We start from the raw sequence: 22442 nt of genomic DNA, 5'->3' as shown, positions 1-22442 counted from the left end.
TCCAACTGCTTCATGAGAAGGTTAAGCATGCACTGTGTGATCCATCCCCTGCAATGCTAAGATGTGACTCTAAGTCACCATGGACAAAAGCTCACAAGCAAGACCACGCTACTGACAACAGACGTATGACGTGCATGTTCGGAGGGCAAAGGCTGGAGATGCTACAGATTTGATCTTTCTCGGGGAAATTTCTCTTTGAGAAAGGTTATTGTTCTGTATCTCTAGTTGGCCCAGAACTCACTGTGTAGACCAGGCTGGCCTCAAACTTGCAGCAATCTTCCTGTCTCTGCTTTCCAAGTACTAGGATTACAGGAATGTGTTACCATTCCTGGCCGGGAACTTTCCTTTACCCTTTCACCATTCTGAGTGCTTGTGTAAAAAGAATATTACTTGTTTGTTTGTTTGTTTGTTTTTTGAGACAGGGTTTCATGTAGCCCAGGCTTGCCTTGATCTCCTGATCCTCCTGCCTCTACCTCCCACCACACCTGGCTCTCATATTTATAGTTCCCTTGCCATTTCCCCTCTTTTCTTCTTGTATTACCACTAAGCTCACAGAGTCATCCCCATACTTAACATTTAAACTATAGTCAGCGGCAGAACAGAGAAGTCCTCAAACGATTTGGGAGACCTGGGTTTTATTATCTTTTGTCCCATGTAGACCTCACCTCTCTAAAGTATTCCTCTTCAGCAAGAAGTCTTTATAAACCAAAGCTCCCAACCAACAGAATTATTGTATCATTATTATTTTCTGCCTGTTACAATTAGTACTGGTTGACTTTTGTCACTGGAAAGAGGAAATCGAATTTGAGGAAAGGCCTCCATCAGACTGCCTGCGGACAAGCTTGTGGGTCATCTTCTGGATTAATGGTGCCATCCCCGGGCAGGTGGTCCTGGCTGTATAAAGAAGTAGGCTGGGTAGGCCATTGGGGAGAAAGCCAGTACGCAGCGTTTCTGCACGGTCTCTGCTTCACTTCCTGCTCTGACTTCCCTCAGTGGTGGACGCGACCTGTGAGGTGTAACGAACTCTCCCCTCCCTACATCACTTTAGGTCACGGGCTTTATCATGGCAATAGAAACCCAGTGGTGACACAGACCCGAGATATTTACTCCAAGTATTTCCAACTCATTCACAGTGAACTACCCTGTAGATCCTGCTTACCCAAATGCTCATCCCCAGATGGGAACCAGCACCACTGGTACCACCTGGGCTCTAACTACGGAAGCACATGGTCATACCAGACATACTGAAACCATGCCCATTTTTCAATAAGATGCAGAGATGACTCCTAGGCACAGAGAAGCCGTGGTCCAGGTTCCCCAAGTCCCTCCAGAACTGAAAGGGTGGGAAACATTAGCCACAGCAGTATCACTAACTGTAACACCAGGCTGCCCAAGAGGTGAAGAGCCTGGAGCTAAGGAAGAGCTCAGTGGTAAACTGAGTTTGTGATGCCAGGGATCTGGGCGCAAGTGAGCCAGTCGATCTGACAATCCCAATGTTCATCATATTCAACAACAAGGTCTTGGAATTTGAGAGTTGGGGCACTGAGGGTTGAACCTAGGGCCCCAGGCATGCTAACCCCGTGCTCTACTCCTGAACCACATCCCCGGTCTTTTCCAGTTGTTTAAAATTTTGAGACAGGTGCTCAAGAAGTTGCCCCGGCTGGCCTGGAACTCACTCCACAACCTGGGCAGGCTTTGGATTTGTGACCCACCCGCTTCAGCCTCCAGAGTAGCTAGAATTGCAGGCACGCACCACAGGCCTGGCAACAGGAATTTTAATTAAGGAGCCAACAGAGCAAGCGGTAACGGAACCAGGTGATGCTCACAGGATCAGAGCAGCCTGATGGCTGCTTGATCCGTTTAATCCTGGGCAGCTATATTCCTACTTGGTCTATGTAGGTAAGTAGGTCTTATTGTTGTTTGCATTTTATATAAAAAGGAAGAGAAGGCAGTGTTCGTGTTAACATTAATTTCTTAACTTCCTTCTCCAGCTGGGGAAAGGCCCATGGGAATTTAGTTCAGTGCCCCTGGGCTTGTAGAAGGAGCCACCTATGGGAGAGTGTTGTGAGAATGTCCTGCAGCTACTTAGTCATTCTTGGCTGTGTGGGACCTTGACCCTCTGCCTCTGGGCTGTGTGGCCGGATGCAGACAGAGCCCCCACCCCATCCCACTTCAGGCTCGATGCCGAGTGGTGGAGGCATCTGGGAGAGGACTCACATCTTTGGGACCAGCTCCCTGAGCTCCTTGGAGGCGACTTCCTGTGGCCCTGCCTCTGGCAGCCCTGCCACCTCCCTTCTTCGTGAGCTCCGGGGTCCTGGAACACAGCCAGTGTGCTCCTTGGTCATCTGCAGGAACACACAGGAGCCGCCATTAGGACTGCGGGCCATAGGAAATGACTCAATCAGATCAGCACCCAAACACCCCCAAGGTTTACCTGGCTCCACCTCCTCCTGTCCTTGGCTCCAGGCTCTTCGCCTTACTGGGGTCTCACCTTAGGACTTAGTTTAAATGGCCCTGGCCACCATCTGCCCCTTCGGATGGGGCCTCCCACTGCTCACTCTCTGTCATATCCCATTACTTAATAGGCATGGCAAGCTAACAGCCAGGCGGTATGCTTACTCTGAGCCCTGCCCTGTTTTAAGTACCTGACATCCATTAGCTCATCTAAATGTGCTAACCACCTGCCAGGCAGGCATTGTTCTCCCCATTTACCAGAGGAGGGAACTGAGGCACAGAGAGGTTGCATAACTGTCTCAAGATCACAAAGCTGATAAGTGACAAACCAATCTTTGAACTGAGGTGACCGGGTTTCAGAGCCATGTGGGATGTATTGTTACCCCTCAAAGCCCTTTCCATCATTCTGCAATCATTCTGACTCTTCCTCACAGAGGCATAAGGATCTCCGTGGCAGGTGATTTTCTGTCCTATACTATATTCCTAGAAAAGTGCCTACAGTTTGCCAATAATCGCTACAAGGATGAATGAATTGCTGAATGAGTAGGGTTATTAGTAGACTCTCTCAGGACTATATACTTATTGGAGTATATAGATGTCATCCCTTCACAACAGTTGCTGTGAACTTAGGACCAAATAATGAGCAAATGCAGACTTGTTGGGCAATGGCTGGGCCTTCTCAGGCTCCTCCCACCGCTACTCAGGTTCAGGCCCAGTGGGACATCATGCTGAGAACCTGAAGCTTATTCAGATTCAGGCTTAGCAGGGTACCACACACCAGTGGTGGCATCTTGGGCAGCATTGAGACTGTTGTTAAGTCCAAAGGGCTCAGGGCTTCTGATATGGAGCCCCCACCCCATGTCAGGTATTTAGGATGTCTGGGCACACAAGTCAGACTCAAGCTAAGATCTCCCAAAGGCTGGGACAAGGAATCCTGCTTGGTAAGGGATGGGAGAGCACACAGAATGCTATTCCTGTGAAGCTGGCCTTTGACTAAGTGAGGTTTGGCCTGGAAGCAAGCACCTGGAGGAGGCAGGCATACTTCTTTGGAAGAGTTTACACTTATATAATATCTTGGCTTTAGCTGACAAAAGCTTCATTCAGATTTTGAATATCCCCTTCAGGCTGGGTCTTGAAGACTGCATGAAACTAAAGAGCCTGGTGAAGGCAATTATTTAGATGACTCAGTTTCTCAGAATTCTAGTGTCATCTAAATTGTTCTGATAATTGAAGCTGAATTGGGTGTGGTGGCTGGTGTATGTAATTCCTGTTCTCTGGGAGGCAGAGGCAGGAGAACCAGTCCAAGTTTGAGGATAGTCTGGTCTTTGTGGCAAGTTCTAAGACAGCCTGGGCTACATAGCAAGACCTCATCATAAAAAAGTTAAATACAAGGGCCAGGAGGATGCTCAGCTGATAAAGTGCCTATGGTGCAAAAACTAAACACCAAAGAGCAGAGAAACCTCCCGGAGGTTGATTCTTAAGCCTGCATGTATAGAAAAGCCAAAAGATTTTAATGTTCGAGACAGAATGCAGAAGGGGACTCAGAGGAAATCATTAGTTTACTGAACTTGCTTTTTTGTTTTTGTTTTTGTTTTTCATTTAAAAGGGGACTATGGTGGATGGAGAGATGGTTTGGCAGTTAAGAGCACTTGCTGCTCTTCCAGAGGACCTGAGTTTGATTCCCAGCATCCACATCAGGTGGCTCACCTTCACTCTTGCCACAAAGGGATCCTATGGCTCTGTCTCCCACAGTGCCTACACTCAGGTACATATACCCACACCCAGACAGGTACACATTATTAAAAACAATATTTTTAAGAGGCAGCATAAAATTAAGAGGAACACTCTTTATCCAGGCATGAGCCACAGAAGTTTTCTTACTTTGCACTGCAGTGTTAAATCCTAAACTAATGCAGTGTTCTCAAAAATTAACACTTGAAATAGCTTCCAATCATGAAAAGCTGGCTCCATTTCAAACAATATGACTCATGAGGCTTTGGCAAGTCAAGGATTAAGACAGAATCCAGCAGGCCCACGAACTGAGAGTCTACATGTACATAAACAGTACTTCTCCTGGTGCCGCGTTAGGCTGGCAGCTGCTGGATTGCCTCATCTGAGGCTGAAAAGGATACAGTTCCACATCCAGGGTGAGGGGAGAGCCCTGGGGGGGAGAAGGGGCCCAAAGGCACCGGTGTGCATCAGTTTTCTCTTTACTATCTTCAAGTAGTACAACTAACTTGAATACACCGTTCACTTCTTGAGTGGATACATACAGGCATATTCTGGGCTGTATAGTCAGCCCTCAAGCTAGGGACAACAGCTTATAAATAGGACGCTGGGCTATGTTATTCATGTCCCCTGTCTTCAGGCAGGAAGGACAATGCACATGTGCCCTGAGTGGCATCCTGTTTAGAGTTTTGTTCCAGCAGTCCAAGCTCCAATCCCCGTTCACTGCTTCCACCATCTCCTCTCTACCCTGGCATGACTAACCTTGCTTCTCTGGACCTGATGATGTCAAGGTCACTCACGCTTGCTTTTTCCCCCCCTATTATTATTTTGTATGTGTATATGTTTGTGTCTGTGTATGCAAGTGTGCCACAGTACTTGTGTGGAGGTCAAAGGCATGGAAGCTGGTTCTCTCCTATCTGTGGGCATCAGGCCTGACAACATTGGCCTTTACCTCCTGAGCTGTCTGGCCAGCTACTAAAGAAGCTACTCATTTCTCATGACTTGGATGCTAAGTCTTTCAGCTGAGTTGTTGAAAGGGAACCCAGTTTTATATTGAGGATCAAACCTAAGTGAGCCTGAGAAGCAAACCTCCTCCCCAGCTCCCACTCTCACAGTTCTAAGAGCTGTGATTCTGAGGAAATACTTGTTAATGTGAATTTATAGGAGGGCAAATAAAAATTGCCAGGTGGTGGTGGCACATGCCTTTAATCCCAGCACTCAGGAGGCAAAGCCAGGCAGATCTCTGTGAATTCAAGGCCAGTCTGGTCTACAGAGTGGGATCTAGGACAGGCACCAAAACTACACAGAGAAACCCTGTCTCAAAAAACCAAAAAAGAAAAAGAAAGAAAGAAAGAAAGAAAATCTACAAATAATCTAACAAGTTTGTTATGAATATATGTACATATATAAGAACATACTTTATCTAACACTCACCTAAATTACTTTGGATTAAATAGGAAAATTTTAAAAAAGGGAATCAGGGCTGATGAGATGGCTCAATACTTAAGAGCCTGACAACCTGAGTCATCATGTGAAAAACTGGATGCATATAATGGTGCACAGCTGTACGCAGCTGTAATCCCAGAACACCTGTGGTGGGATGGGAGCGGGAAACAAGAGAATCATCCAGGACCTTCAGACCAACTGGCCTGGCACAGACTCACCTCAACTATGAGGAAGGAGAGAACCAACTCTGACCGCCACATGCATGCCATGATACTCGTACCCACATTCACGTGCGCGTGCGCGCGCACACACACACACACACACACACACACACACACACACACACAAATAAACAAAAATTGGAAATGGGGGACAAGGAGAGACCATACCTTAAGACAAAGAAGTGAGGGCTGGAGACAGTTCAGTGGTGGAGTGCGTGCCTAAGACATTAGTGACTATTCTGATGCTGTGATGAGATACTATGACCAAGACAACTCACAGGAGGAAGGTCTTATTTGACTAACAGTGCCAGAGGGATAGAGTCCATCATGGCAGCAAGTAGGGCAGCTGAACTGAGAGCTCACGTTTTCAAATGCAAGCATGAAGAAAAATAAAACAAACAAAGAAACAAAAACAAAGCAAAAATGGACAGGAAATGATACAAGTCTTTAAAGTCTCAAAACCTGCCTCCAGTGACATACTTCCTCCGTCAAGCTGCATCTCCTAAATCTCCCCAAACAGATCTACCATCTGGGGACCAAGTGTTCAAATACATGAGCCTATGGGGGACATCCTCATGCAAAGCACCATATCTAGCACACACAAGGCCCTGGCTTCAAGCTCCAGTGGGAATAAAATGTGAGATGAAGGAGAACAAGACCCCCAGGTAGTATAAAGTGGAGGGCTCAAGGACATGCCTGGAGACCACAGGTGGTAGCTAAGGAAAAAAGACATGGAGATATAGGAAAGACATTTAGGAGGGAATTTATGATCTTTTCTGTAAAATGGAAGACAAGATTGTATTCTGGAAATATCAGGGGGAAGGACTAATGGAGGTAGACTAATTTCTTGACTACAGATTCTTCTGTTAATGTGTAAAAAACAAATGCCTATTATATTGATGCTAATGAGCAAGACACATTAGATCCAGAATTTTTGGATCCAAACTGTTGCATATTAATTTGTGTGTATGTGTGTTGCTAGGGCTTTGTGAATGCTAGGTGAGCATGGTGTCACTGAGGTATATCCTGTTTTTTAAAATCTATTTATCCGTTTCTTTAGTTGAGATGGAGTCTCATGTAGCCCAGGCTAGCCTGGAACTCCCAGAATAGCTGAGGATGACCTGGAATTGCTAATCCTTTTGTCTCCATCTCCCAAATGCAGCTGATCGGTGTGTGCAACTGAACATGCTTTATTTTAATTTTGATTTTGAGATAGGATCTTATGTAGCCCAGTCTGGCCTTGAACTCACTATGTAGCCAATGCTGGCTTTGAACTCCTGTATGCTGAGATTACAGGTGTTCAGCACCACACCTGGCTTCAAAAGGTAATATGGTTTTAATAAGAGCACAGTTACTGAAGAACCAAGCAATTACTCAACAAATTTGCCAAATTCTTGCCCCTGCAGAGAGACATTACCTACATTAGCTTTTGGGTAGACGTTTGCTGAAGTTCTGCACCCTGACATTGCATGGGATGCTGCCCATTGCCGTGTTAGCCCACATGAGGCTGAGAGCCTGTCTTGAGCTATTGGCCCTTGCTTCTCCAGACATGGCTCCAAACAAGTGTGGGGAAAGACCTAGTCCCTCCCTTCTCCCAGTGTAGAGAACTTCTCCCGTATATGGGATATAATTGCAGTTCAAACCCTTTTGATTTATATTCATACCAGACACAGTGTGGTTGTAGCTAGGATATAAATAAACACTGTATAACTTTGGTCTCAATGTGGACAGAGGCCTGTCTTGAAAATGGCTGCCAAAATGAGAGATTCCTTGGAAAACAAATATACTTACTCTATTAACATCCTTTAAAAAGCAGAAACATGTGGCAATCCCCCCCCCCCCCCGAACAAAAATAAAAACAAGCCTCTGGGGGGAAATCCAGTATTAAACCCACTGCCACTGGCTAATTACACAGCATTGGCATAAGGTAGGCTGCTTTCATTTACTTTTCTAAAAAGTAAAATAGTGCCCCAGGGAGAAATACCTCAGGATGCTATTTCCAAACGTCAATTGTTAAAATATTTTGGCATCAAAATTTCCTGTTAAAATGCCTTGAGTGGAAAGAGCTGAACTTGACAGATTCTAAGTCTACTTCATTCATACCAGGATATTCATGAAAACAAGCTTAGCCTGGAGCTCTGGAGTGAATTCTAAAATTACTTAGTGTGGAGAGGGAAGAGAATGACTCCACAAAAATGAAAGTTCAATATTAGGGTGAATCCAAGTGTCTAACATGACAACAAAAGCCATTCATTGTTTAAGCTTTAGCATTTTTCCTTTGTCGGGAATCCATGGGCCCCTCACCCACAATCTAAGCCATCTACGAAATGGGTATCCTGTTTGCATCATGTGGAGCTGAAAACCCATTAAGTCCAACTATCCTAAGTTGGTTTCATCTGCACACACTCAATAGATTGTAGCTGCTACTACTGCAGATTCCTATTAATACAGAAATGACTGGGCATGGCGGCACACACCTTTAATCCCAGCACTTTGGAGGCAGAGGCAAATGGATCTCTATGTGTTCGAGGCCAGCCTGGTTTGTACAGCAAGTTTCCAAGCCAGTACAAGCTACATAGTGAGACCCTGTCTTTAAAAAAAAAAATACTAAACATGACTTTGGAAACCTATTGGCTATTGGGTATACAAATGGCTGGGCTGTTTCCCCTTCTCCCTATGGGCGCCTTCTGTCTTTCTCTGCAGGAGGCTGGTCCTGGCTCCACTGACTATCAGGACCCCTCTACCCTGGCTTCAGTAGTTGTTAGCAAAGAAAGAGAGCAGCAGGAGAGAGGAGTTGGCTAAAGATGAGGCGAGAGTCCTGGTTTCTCTGATTCCCCCATTGTTGTACCATCACAGACAGACTGGCTGCATCCTTCTACCAAAAGCCACAGACCATCTCAGCTCCTCCTGCAGCTGCAGCTGCAGCTGCTCCCTTAGGCCCCAGGGCCACGCATTTCCTCTGCTCCTTCAGGCCTGGGGATGAGGTAGCTCCCCACAGCCTGCACGAGTTTCCCTTAGCCTTGCCCAGGCTGTTGGAAAGCAATGCCTTTATTAAACTCTCCTCGGTTACCACACTCGAGTCAACCATCTGGTCCCTGCCAGGACGCTGATTGATACTGGGAGTGTCACAGATGTCACTGGGGTTTTAGGATGGGAGGTGGAGGGGATGGATGGGACAGGTCTGACTGAAGTGAGGAGTGAGAATACCAACATGGGACAAAGCAGAGTTCACAGTGCCCATGGATGTCCAAGGGAAGAAGAACACAGACACTGAGAGTCAGAGACAGGAGAACCGTCTCAGGTTCTAGGCGTGCCTGGTCTACACAACGAGTTCCAGGCTAATCAGGGCTACATAATAAGACTCGGTCTAGAAGATCAAAGGGATTTTGGTATTTAAGTCACATTTCTGAAGGCGACATGATTTATCTCATTTCAATTGCTAACAGTGCTGAGATTAAGGACATGCTACAATATGTCTAAAATTATGTATTTCAAGTCCAAACTCCTTGCACTATGTTGTACTAAGAAGGTTGGTTTTAGCCCTTCTTCCAACACTGAATGCTGTGGGCCTGCAACTCTCAGACTGACCCCTAAGGGGCCACTTCAATATCCTAAAAGTCCCACCAAGAATGCCCGTTTAGCCTGTACAACCAGAAAGAAACTTCTTCAACTGAGGCATCTGAAGGCCAATGGCTCAAATAATTTCTGCTTTGCTGAGCCCTTTAAAAGTCTGCATTCTTGGGTTGGGGATTTAGCTCAGTGGTAGAATGCTTGCCTAGCAAGCGCAAGGCCCTGGGTTCAATCCTCAGCTCCACAAAAGAAAAAAAAAAAAAAGGTCTGCATTCTTGTGCCAGGAGGTGGTAGCGCATTCCTTTAATCCCAATACTCAAGAGATAGAGGCAGGTGGATCTCTGTGAGTTCAAGGCCAGCCTGGTCTCCAGAGCGAGTTCCAGGACAGCCAGGCCCAAACAGAGAAACTCTGTCTCAAATAACCAAAACAAAACAAAATGTCTGCTTTCTTCCATTTGGACTGTCCTTTGTCAATCATTTATTCCTTAGTCCCCTCTAGCCCCACCGGCTTCTAGATCTAGCTTCCAAGACTGGCAAGGGCCCTTAGGCTAGCTCGCTTGCTAAATCCACCCGTATCTTACTTTCCTTGAGCACTTGATGCCATGTTGCCCACTCTCTGCTTCTCAAAACCTTCTTTCCCCTGGCTTCAGTGGTTCTGCTCCTTCAGGTCTGCTTGATCCTGGGGATCCTTCCTCGTTTGTCCCCTTTGTGGGTTGCTGTTTTTCCCCTGTTCCCTGGGACTCTGTCCTTAACCCTTTCTACTTCTCACCCTGTGGCTGTTTGTTGGCTGGGGGCATCTCACCTACACCATGACTTCAACCATTTCACCAAAGCATCTATCCTGATCCAAATACCGCTAAGGGTCAGGTCCATTGCTCCAACTTCCTGCTGCTGCATCTCCTCCTTTGAAGGTCTTTAAGAGGACCTCAAACCTCCTAAGCTATACTCAATTTCTGGCCTGCTTGCCACATCCTTTCTGAACTGGATCCTCCACCTCAATTTCTGACTTTGTTTTCCACACCAGGACCCTGTAACAATCCACGCCTCCTCCTCTTCTTGATTTTTCCCCTTTAAATCTGTCACCCCCTCTCCATCCCCACTGCCAGCATTGGTTCAGACCCTTACAACTTGCACAGTATTGGCTTCCTGACCAGTCCCTACCTCCAGCCTCTCCCCATGGTGCCTGCTATGCCCTGGCTTCAATTCCTCCCCTGCTCTGCCAAGCTCACTCTGTTCCTCTTGTAACACCCAAATGAGCAGTCCCTTTGAGGACCATCCAAATGCCCCCCTGAATGGCAAAGGATGAACTTCCAATAGGCTGCAGTGTGCATCAGCTATCACGTCCCTCAAGCTGCATTTTAATGATCTCTTCATCAATCTGTTCCTAGCAGAACAAAAGACATTTGCAAAGGAGGTGTTTCTCTAACTCCCTGGTGTGGGACATTTAAAATGATGCTTGATAAGTGTTTTCTGAATGACAGAGCAGTTAATTAATATGACCAGTAAATGAATAAATAGATCAGCTAATTAATATGATGAGTAAACAAATAATCACTGGCTCCTTTCCTGGGTTTGGCCCATAGAGTGGGGTTTCTGCAACCCGGCTTGCCCTGAATATTGCTCAAACCTACATTAGGTCTTCTGGCTGTTCCCTATTGACCTCATGGCCTAAACTCCATCTTCCACATCTTCAGCTCATTTCAACCTTTGCCCCCTTGCTACACTTCCACTTCCTGTGACAGCAAAGCTTTTGTGGTGACAGCAGGCATTAGTCATTTGAGTGGCTGTGATAACAGGCAAGGGTGTGGAAGCGTGTTAGAGGTGACAATCTGCAAGCCCTGCTTTGAGTTTCATTTCTAGGTGCTTTCAGAGGCTTGCATATCGAGTTGCCAGATACCAGCTACTTTTTTTTGAGCTGAGGATCGAACCCAGGGCCTTGCGCTTGCTAGGCAAGCGCTCTGCCACTGAGCTAAATCCCCAACCAATACCAGCTACTTTTACAATTGGAATTTACCAGGGCCCGTTCACTATGGACAAGGTCACCCTTTACAGTGGCTTTCATGGTCTTCTCTGGAACATTCCATGGTCTCAGGTTTATCATGAGGTGACTGGTGGGGTAATTACAGCTTCTTTGAGAAGAAAAGAAGGATAAATACATATAGAAACAGAATTCTAAACCACGTAGCTCCAGAAGCTAAGATGGGTTCATTTTCCCTCCTCCTTTCCACTCCTCCTGCCGTGCAGACTGTCCAGTACCGTGGAAGCCTCCCATTTACCCGTTGGAATCCCCAAATAAAGACTGAAAAAACTGAATTAAGTTCATTACCAGTCTGATGTCTTGTAAATGGCAGAGAGGATCCTGTTTTATTCTTTTGGAAAATTCTTGTATCTGCAGTTTTAAAAAATGCAGTATTTCATTCATGGCGTGGCCTCTTTTGTTTGGTGCGCATGCATGCACTTTCTCTCTCTCTCTCTCTCTTTCTCTCTCTCTCTCTTAATAAGTATTACCTTAGTCTTCAGCTGGTCAGTCTGTTCTTTCAGTTTCTGGCACATCTGTCTTCCTTGGGAGATCTTTTGAAATGTGTAAGGATTTGGGGAAGGGTCTCTCTGAGTTGTTGGTGTCAACTTCAAGTGACATTTCACAGATTTAACTCCTATGCAAAAGAGGCCAAGTTTGGCTGTCATTCATTTCGACTTAGCACAGTTTTACTAAATATTACAAATAGGAATCTGTAACAATGAGCACCATTTTTTTTTAAGGTTTTAAAATGCTTCTCTAAATAATAGTTTAAGACACTACCTGGGAGAGCTTCTTGGCAGGTGTATGTGGCAGGCTCTATCTGCAAAAGTAAAGAGTGAGAAGGTATTGGTTGTGAAAATGAATTAGTACCACTGTTGTTCAGAATGCCTCATGTCCTGGTCATGGAGGAGGCAGCACAATGCTATGGTCCAAGCTGTGATTGATGTGTTCAGGTTGAATTTCTCTGTGACACTGTAACACTCTGACTAAATGACACTGGTAATTAATTGGTCATCGCTATAAGCCTCTGAGTTCTTGGTGGTAAAATGGGCACAGTCGAGAATGTACCTTACAGGGCTACTCTCAGGATCAACTGGGGCACACATTCAGTTGACATGAATGTGCTGACACTGGCATGTGGAATACTCCAGCATTTCTCCTAGACATAAGCTTCATGAGGACAAGGGCCACTGTCAATCACACCACAGCTCCATTGCTGATGCTCTCGTTAATACCAAACACAGCGGACAGATTCTAGGAATAATACCATATGCATTAAATGCTAAACACGTCTGGATGGTGGTGGTTCCTACGGCTGCAGGATGACTGGACAGGGGTTAAACTCTTGTGACTCACCTTTAGGGTCTTGAGAAACATACGCATGCCGGAGAGATACACGACTGTTCAAAATTGACTCATGGATATATCCAATAAAGAAAACTATTGGGTCCAGCTCTCAAGTTAAGCTGATAGGACTGATCGGGGGAAAGTCAGAGGCTTGACCTCAAGCACACTGACAAACTCAAGCACTGCTGAGGAGAGGTAAGTGGACATCTACTCTGATCCCACCATCCATGGGCCGCTGAGAGCTGGCCATGTATGAATGTGCTCTTGGAAAAAGAAAGAGGAACCCCGAAGCCTCCCAATATGTAGATTTCTCTAAGACAGGAAACAGCCAGTTAGGCCAGGAGGGCTGCTGGCCGCAGATGTGTGTGTGTGTGTGTGTGTGTGTGTGTGTGTGTGTGTGTGTGTGTGTGTCTATTATTAGTTGTTGTTGGGGTTTTTGTTTGTTTTTTTTTGAAAGAGTCCCTTTATGGTCCTGGCTGACTTGGAACTCAAAATGTAGACCTGGCGGGCTTTGAACTTACAGAGATCCCCTTGCCTTTGCCTCTAGAGTGCTGGGATTAAAGGCACACGCCACCATGCTCTCCAATATATTTCTTAACTTCATCAGTACAGTTAGGGACCATTCTCCACTTACTTGGGTTTGCTGTGAAGGTTCAGGAAGTTTCCTTTTTAGCTCTGGTTGTTGTCTTCCAACACAGTTTGCCCTAGACATGGTCCCTAATCTATCTTGCACAACCGTTGATTTATTTCTCGACCCAGGAGAAAAGCTGGCTTGGTTAGCTATTGTAAGTGGTTTGTTAGTTGTGGTATTTCTAGGGATTTTCACTTTGGGAGCAACCCTAGAAAAATCTGGAAGCTGGTAATGCACTTGACCTGGACTGTATTTGAACCGGTGGCCTGAACTTGCTTTTTCAGTCAGCCATCTCTGGGGTGTCTGCCCTTGGCAGTTTCTGCGTTCATCACCTGGACCTTTACTTCTGCTTGGAAAGCTTGCAGCTTCTTGGTGGCTCTGCCCAGCAGTCACTGGTCTTTCTACGGAAGGGGTACTTTCTCCTGCTGTGCCTGCAGAGAAGCCGGACCGGCTGCTGTCTTCTGTACCGCTTTTGGAACTGGTTTGGTCAGTGAATTCTGGACTTTGTTCTTTGGGGCAGTAGTTCTTTCCATAACGTGAAATGACACTTGTAAGACTGGCTGAGTCATCAAGTTGGTCAGCATTCAAGGTCTCTGGGAGACCTTCATAGCCAACGCCTTGCCCCCTTAAGAATTGCTCCCTGGAGAGTCGATGGAGTAAAATATCCGAAACGTGTGACTTTGAGGCATCTCCTTTATTAGCTGGAACACAAAAGGCCAAGGTGCACTGTTTATCTTTATCCTGCCTGTTGTTGGCAACGTGTGCAGTGACCTTATCCGAAGTCAAGCCCACAGCTGTGTTCTGGCACATCTTACAGCAGGCAGACTTTTCCTGAGGGTTCTCTCCTGACAGAACAACGTCTTCCCAGACAGCGAGGGTGTTGTTTGTTGAGGTAAGGTTGTAAGAGCTGCACATCTTCATCTGAGAGAAGACCCCATCGTAAGGCAAGTCCTCCTGTTGTTTACAGGTTGTGTCTTCTGAAAAGTCGGCTTCGTCCATGATGGTGTGGGCTGATGTCTGTGGTCCTCTGCTGCCTGGCCCTGGCATTCTTAATGGTCACAATAAGTCGTCGGCTTTTCATTGAATGTCTGCAATGTGTGTTCTATGCTGTCGGAAGAGAAAACAGCTTCATTAGTAAATGTATCAGAATAAAGTACGAAATGATGCTTATTCTGGTTTCTATGGAGAAACAGAAACAGATGTTTTTTATTTAGAGAAATTCATTTACAGATCTGAAAGCAGAAATCTCAACCAAAGGATGACTCATCCTAAATACTATTGAGAAAAGAATGATGGGAGGGTAATAATTTTTAGCCACTAAATTTTAAGGAGATGTGGTCTGTACTTAACCATATCTTTATCACTCTCTCTTGGGAGGTACGACTCGGCATTTGTTCTCATCGTTTCTCAGCCTTTTGATGAAGATCAAATGTGAATTTGTTCTCTCAGAGCGAAAGCTTCAAACCCAGGTGAAGGCCATTTAGAGCTGCCGCCCATCGCTTGTCCATACACCCTGACACCCCACGCCACGTGATACTAGAAGCGGGCTCAGCTCGGACACGGCCACTCAAGTTCTCCATTCTGTTGCCCTTTGTAAAGTGGTATTTTATCTCCTAATTGACACACAATAATTGTAAATATTTGTGGCACACAATATGATGTTTTAATATATGTATATGAAGTAGAAGCATTTAAAAAATACAGGGTCTAACTGTTTAGCTCTGACTGACCTGGGACTCACTATGCTAACCACGTTGGCCTCCAATTCAAAGATCTGCCTGCCTCTGCTTCCCAAGTGGTAGGATTAAAGGTGAGCAGTACCACACTGAGCCTAAGAGTACCGTATTTATCACCTTGAACACGTATTATTTTTTGGAGGGAAATATTAAAAATCTTCTCTGCTAGCTATTTTGAAATATTTATCATTGTCAAGTGCCTCATTGGGCAATAGAATATCAGGACGTATTCTTCCTAGACTAACTTTGTAGCCATTGACCAGGTCCTCCCCATCCCTGCTACAACTCTGCTAACCATTGTTTTGCTCTCTGCTTCTATGGGATCAGCTTTTTAATTTGTGTGTGTGTGTGTGTGTGTGTGTGTGTGTGTGTGTGTGTGTGTTGTGTATATGTGTACTGATTGAATGAGCATATGTTTGTGTGTGGGTATGCTTGCACATGTGTGCATGTGCATGTGGGTCTTGGAGACAGGATCTCTCATTGAGCCTGGTGTTTACAATTGACTAGACAGGCTGGCCAATGAGCCCCGAGGATCCTCCCACCTCTGCTTGCTCAGCACTGGTTCTACGGGCACACCAAAGCACACCCAGCTTCTTACATGGGTGTTGGGGATCAAATTCAACTTCTCATGCCATGCAGCGGGTGCTTTACAGACCCAGCCATCCCCCAGCATCAGATTAGTTTTTCTGGATTCTACATACGAATGATCTGTGCCTGGCTGACTTCACCTCACATAGGTCTCAGTGCTCTTTACCCTCTGCTGTCTTCCAGTGGTTTCCTCTTGTGTCTTAGACGAGCATAGAGCAGTGGTTCTCAAACTGTGGGTTGCGGCCCCTTTGGGAGTCGCATATCAGACACCTTGCTTATCAGATATTTATATTACGATTCATAACAGTAGCAAAATTACAGTTATGAAGTAGCAATGAAATAATTTTATGGTTGGGGGTCTCCACCACATGAGGAACTGTATTCAAGGGTCTCAGCATTAGGAAGGTTGAGAGCCACTGGCATAGAAGGACTGACAGAAATAGGCACAGGTGGGGTCTTTTGAACACCTGGAAGACAGGCTGCAGCCAAACATCCCCCTTCTACTGGGACCCAGGCAGGAAGCTTGCCAGTGAGGCTTTGCCTCAGCAAGTCCCTAGCCGCTGCCACAGCCAAGAGGGCAGGGTGGTGGCTGCCAAGTGTCTTGGGTGATATTACTGAAAAATGGTCAGGGCACATCTGGCTGCCACTGGGTCCAAATCCTTTTTGCTACAGAAAAATCTACAACAAGCATTTAGAAGACAGCTCTTCTTGATTGATGAACAACACCTTAGAAGTAGTAAAACCACCTCAGCTTGTAGAGGGCTCCTGCTCCACAAGAGCACCAGTCAGGTCCCGGGGTCTACTGACGCAGGGTGACCATGACCACTGGCTAGCCCCGCCCATCTGATGATGGGGTTAAGTGAACAGATCTTTGAGGTCCTTCCTCATCCAGATTTTTATGGCCAAGAACTTGTGATTTATTAGTTAACCTCAAAGGCTGAAATAATATGCTTGACAAAGAAAAACATTGAACTAAGTTTCCCTCCCCCCCCCCATCCCCTCAAAAAAAAAAAAAAAGAGCAGAAACTTAAGGCATGTGGGAAACACCAAACAAAGATCATAGTTTGTGGTTGCACACCAGTGTTACAGAGCCTAGATTTTAAAGAGTGGAAACTGCCTTGGAGAAGGGAGGAAGAGACAATGGCCACAGGATTACTTTGCCACTTGTATAGAGGCGGACGCTGACGGCAGAGTGGGAAAGGCACATCTGTGTGAGGAGAATTACGGGTTACTCCAGCCCAAGTCGAAGGCAGGAGGAAATGTTTCCCGGGACAGGCAAGACACAATGGGAAAGCTGGAGTCAGCCCTGGACCTGGTTCTTCCGCCTCCACCATTAGCTGGACGGCATCGAGTCTTTTAGTTTCTCTCCTCCTTCCTCCTCCTCCTCATCTACCTTTTCTGTGGTTCTGTGATAAGAACTCACTATAGCCAGCTGGCCTCAAACTCCTGGGCTTACGTGGCCCTTCCGCTTGAGCCTCCTGAGCAGATGGAACTACAGGCATGTATGTGTCTCTGTGGTTGGTTTTTATTTAACTTTTTCTGAGTCTGTTTCCCTTCTGGAAAAAAAGAAAAGAAAAAGGAATGAGTGTGCCCAGTTCCCAGGACTCCTAGAAGACGGCCTGACAGAGGCGTGTGAGGCGTGTGGCCCAGAGTAAGAGCACAGCAAGCACAGGCTTAAAGAAAAGCTCGCTGGGTGCGGTGGCGCACACCTTTAATCCCAGCACTCTGAGGCAGAGCAGGTGGATCTCTGTGAGTTTGAGGTCAGCCAGAGCAACATAGAGACCCTGCCGATAGATAGATGATAGATAGATAGATAGATAGATAGATAGATAGATAGATAGATGATAGATAATAGATGGATAGATAGATAGATAGATAGATAGATAGATAGATAGATAGGTGATAGATAATAGATGATAGATAATAGATAGATAGATAGATAAATAGATAGGTAGATAGATAGATGATAGATACTAGATGGATAGATAGATAAATAAATAGATAGATGATAGATAATAGATGGATAGATAGACTGATTGATTGATAGATGATAGATACATGATTGATAGATGATAGATACATGATAGACAAACAGATAAGGAATATAAAGGGCTGATGAAATGACTCAGTAAACAAAGGTACAAGCCCCATGTTATGTTCAAACCCTGGGAACCACACACAGGAGGACAAAACCAACTCTTGAAATTTGTCCTCTGACCTCCACACACATGATGTGGCACAACACATCATCACAGCCACAGTCACATCGATTCTCTCTCTCTTTCTCCCCCCACCCCCACTGTTTAAAGAAAAAAGGAAAGACCTCACAAAGATGAGCCAGAAGTCCCAGGAATTCCCTCATTACACACAGAAAAGCCAGCTTCAGAACTACTGTGGTCCCCCTGGGTGCCCATTCAGATGTCACAAGGCCTTTTTCTAGAACAAGGCACCCCACATCCTTTGGTCATCACAACAAGCCCCTTACAGGCAGCTGGAAAGAACTGGAACATCTTCGTGATGCCGCCCAGCTCAGCCTTGGAATCTGAAGGTGTCTTCTGAGAGATTCTGATGAGAGCTCAACAGAAGTTTTGACATCACAACTGCCCCCATAGTGATCTGTGCATTGTGAACTCAGCAGTGGCTCATAGTCACTCTGTGGAACAGAGGAGCCCTGGGGCCCCAGCCTGTGAGACACCTTAGTCGGGCCCTGAGCAGAGGTGTGCAGGTGTCCACCATGTTGATAGCTCTTCCCAGTGTGGTTTACGACATGGTAAACTCTGAACTGGATGCGGTAGTGCTGGCCTAAGCCCACTAACTTGCCTATGGAAGAGAGGATGGCTGGAATAGCTGGATTCTGAGAAATCAAAGATATCTTCAATTTGGGGGTAGGGGACCACTTAGTGTAGAGGCAAAGGTCGGTCAGCTGACCCTTGTTTCCGGCTGGTAGGTGGTATTTCTTCTGCTTACTGGGTCGGTTTCATGATAACATCACTTCACATCCTGGGAGGTCTGTTTTCATCACTGGGTCATGGGTTGGGTTTGTTGTTGATGTTTTTGTTTGTTTTGTACTGTAGTACCTGGGGCTTGAACCAGGGGCCTCATAGATGTTAGGTAAGTATCCTACTACTGAGCTACATCCCCAGCCTTCAATGCTGAGGATGACCTTGAACTTCTGATGCTCTTGTGTCTGTTAGAATTTTTATTACTGTGGTAAAACATCATGACCAAAAGCAACTGGGGGGAAGAGAGGGCTTATTTCATCTTACAGCTCTCAGGTCACACCCTGAGTCACTGAGGGAAGTCAGGACAAGAACTCACGGCAGGAACCTGGAGGCAGGAGCTGAAGCGGAGGCCATGGAGGGACACTGGTTCCTGTCATGCTCCTCATGGCTCAGTCTGCTTTTTGACCAGGACCACCACGATCCTCCTCCAAACATGGTCAGGTCTGTTAGCAATACTCCATTCCCGGTACTAACTTCTGTCTTAAGAGTTTCTATTGTTGTGATAAAACACCGTGACCAAAACTAACTGGGGGAAGAAAGGGTTTATGATACAACTCCAAGGTCACACTTCAACATTGAGGTAGTTGGGACAGGAACCTGGAGGAGGAACTATTGAGGCCACAGAGGAATGCTGCTCACTGGCCTTTTTGTTCAGCTGTTTGCTTTTCTTTTATATATATGATTTATTTATTCATTGTGCATATAGCATCCTGCCTTCATGTTTCCCTGCAGACCAGAAGAGGGCACCAGATCTCATGACAGATGGTTGTGAGCCTCCATATGGTTGCTGGGAATTGAACTCAGGAAGAGCAGCCAGTGCTCTTAACCTCTAAGCCATCTCTCCAGCCCCCAGCCTGTTTTCGTAAAGCACCCAGGACCACTGTCCCAGGGGTGGCACTGCCAATTGTGGTGGCTTGAATGAAATTGCCCCCCTTAGGTTCAAGGGTCATAGTTGGTGCACAAGTTTAAGAAGGATTTGGAGGTGTGGCCGTGTTGGAAGAGGTGTGTCACTGGGAGTGGACTTTGATGTTTCAAAAGCCAACACCAGGCCCAGTTTCTCTCTCTCTCTCTCTCCCCCTCTCTCCCCTACTCTTTCCCCCTCTCCTCTTCTTCCCTCCCTCCCTCCCCTGCATTCTGTTTGTGGATCAGATATAAACTCAGAACTACTGTTCTAGAACCATGCTTACCTTCCTGCCTGTTGCCCTGCTTCCCACCATGATGGTCATAGACTCAGCCTCTGAAACTGTAAGCAAGCTCCCAATGAAATGCTTTCTTTTATAAGTTGCCTTGATCATGGTGTCGCTTCACGGCCACAGAACAGTAACTAAGACACCAATAATAAGCTAGGTCCTTCTGCATCAATTACCAATCATGAAAACACACCACAGGCTTGCCCATTGGGCAACCTAGTGGTGGCATTTTCTCAACTGAGGTTCCCGCTTCCAAAACGACTCTAGCTTTTATCAAGTTGACATAAAACTAGACGGTACATCCAAGTTGTGGGATTACAAGTATGCCTCATCATGACAATCATGCTGGGGATGGAATCCCAGGGTTCATGTATTCCTAGCCAACACTTTACTGATAAAGCTTCCACCTGAACCCTCCTCGTAATTTTTGAGACAGGGTCTCGGTAAGTTGCCCAGCTGGCCTGGGACTCACTTTTACAGCCTCTTGAGCTTGTGATCCTCCTGTTCAGCCTCCCTCACAGCTGGAAATGTGGCCCTAAATCACCAGATACAGTTCCATGATCATCTTTTGATCTCAGAGACCCCCATGCCCTGCTCTGTGAGCCAGGTAGATGGGAAGATGTCTGTGGCCCAGCTGTGGGAGAGAAGGCCAGGATAACTTCTACTCAGACCTCATTTCCCTCCTGCCCTCCCCATGTGGTACCCATCAGCTCAGCCACCTCCCCGTCATGACCCTAAATCAACCCACGCTTCTGAGACCAATGGTGCCCACTGAAATGACAGTATGGCTTAACTATTAGAGGCATCGATGGGAAGCCCCACCCCTCCACCCCTCCACCCCTCCACCCCCCACCCCATGTTCTTTCTCATACTGTCAGTTAGAATATGACTGACTTAGAACCAGGAGTCTCGAGGACCCGTTCCATCACATTTCGTTCTGCACAAAGTAACATGCTGCCCTGTCATCAGACTCAGCAATGTGACAGTCACCACTGTGGGTAAAACAAGGGTGGTAGGAGAAGCTCACCTGCATCTTGGGGTCCCAACATCACACGGTGAGGAGTCCTGCAATGCAGATGAGTCAGCCTTTAATTCGAAATCATATTTTATTTCTTTCAGTCACTGGAAGTTGGTTGCAATTGAATGACAGAACAAAAGCAGCCCTTCAGAACTGTGGTGTGTCGCTTCTTGCGGGTCCTTTTAAGCACGGGATTGCTCTGAGAAGTCTCGGGGAACTTCTGATGCGATCTAAACTTTTTGTCTTTGTTTTAGGAGTAGTCAGAAAAACACGTGGTTCACTCTTAATCTTTATGTGCTCTGCTTTTCTTTCTAGCTGTGGATTTCTGTTTATCTATGAAGGGGAAAAAATCGGCTGGTTCAAAATAAGTCCTAAGCCACACCCAGGGGTCAGATAGTCGGGGATTTTTGTATCCAGTCTATGGTGTTTCTAGATCAAAATATTTGCAGAGGTAATGTGATGAGCCCGCCTCTGTGAGGGCTGCATTGGATTCTGAGCTGGCAATCTGATCCACTAACTGGCTCTCAGCCCTCTGGGCTGCCCACAAATGCAGTGTCTATGACCGTAACTGTATCTCATTCTGTGTGGTGGCCCAGCTTCCTCTTGTCATTGTGGAGTGACAGCGGGAAACTGGGATGGAGTAAGAGATCAATCCTCCCTTGAGAGCCAGGTGGATGCATTATTTATAGTCAGGCTTAGGGCCACCGTTCTTCCATGAGTGGGCATGAATGCGGAGACCAGCTGCTGGAGAGTGTTTGTCTAGAGGTTATTTTGAAAGTCTTTTAAACTGAGCAAACCAGCATTTGGAGAAACACCTTCTCTTTGCTGTCGTTTTATTTAGTTTTCCTGCTCATGTAGCCCTGTTATCGTCATAGATGCTTTCATCTGCACCGTACATAACCCATGGACCTTGACCATGCTCAAGGAACACTTGGAAAGCAATTGATTTTCTGAACAATAATTGTCACCATAGACTTGTTAAGTGTTTATGGAGTGTGTATACATTCACGTGAGGGGATGTGTGTGGGGGTGCAGGTGTGTGTGAAAGTTAGAGGACAACCTCCAGTGAAGGTCCTCAGGCACCTTCCACATGTGTGAGACAGTCTGTCACCGGCCTGGCATTTCACCACATAGGCCAGACTCTACTTCCCAGCTCAACGTCACTGGGATCAGACTGGTGGGTCATTGTGCTTGGCTTATCTCATGGGTTCTGGGGATCTGAATTTAGGTCCTCACACTTGCAAAGGAAAAGCTTTTACAGACCCATCTCTTCAGAAGATTTAAACACACTAGATTTTAAAGAAGTATTATACTAATAACTTCTGGGCCAGTAAGATGGTTTGGCAGGTAAAGGCCCTTTCCGCATAAGCCTGGAGACTTGAATTTGGCCCCTGAGACCTTACTGCAGGCATGACAGAAGCCCCTTTGCCAGCTGAGCCATCTCAAGGGCCCAAGAGATGGACATATGAACAATGCCAGCACTTAGGAGGC

At 46.2% G+C, this 22442-nt stretch overlaps 1 protein-coding gene across 1 annotated transcript in view; it reads right to left on the bottom strand.

Moving 5' to 3' along the window:
- Positions 1 to 14416, bottom strand: part of Aknad1 (AKNA domain containing 1) — a 30888-nt gene extending 16472 nt beyond the window's left edge. The window contains exons 1-5 of the mRNA XM_036189483.1: positions 13421 to 14416; positions 12217 to 12259; positions 11928 to 12070; positions 11746 to 11808; positions 2218 to 2345 (exon numbers count right to left, since the gene is read on the bottom strand). Of these exons, the coding sequence (XP_036045376.1) occupies positions 2218 to 2345; positions 11746 to 11808; positions 11928 to 12070; positions 12217 to 12259; positions 13421 to 14416 (1373 nt within the window). The remainder of the gene's footprint in view (positions 1 to 2217; positions 2346 to 11745; positions 11809 to 11927; positions 12071 to 12216; positions 12260 to 13420) is intronic.
- Positions 14417 to 22442: the final 8026 nt, after the last annotated feature.

Source organism: Onychomys torridus, chromosome 6 (genome assembly GCF_903995425.1).
Source record: "Onychomys torridus chromosome 6, mOncTor1.1, whole genome shotgun sequence".
Lineage (NCBI taxonomy): Eukaryota > Metazoa > Chordata > Mammalia > Rodentia > Cricetidae > Onychomys > Onychomys torridus.
This window is presented reverse-complemented; position numbering and strand designations above follow the sequence as displayed.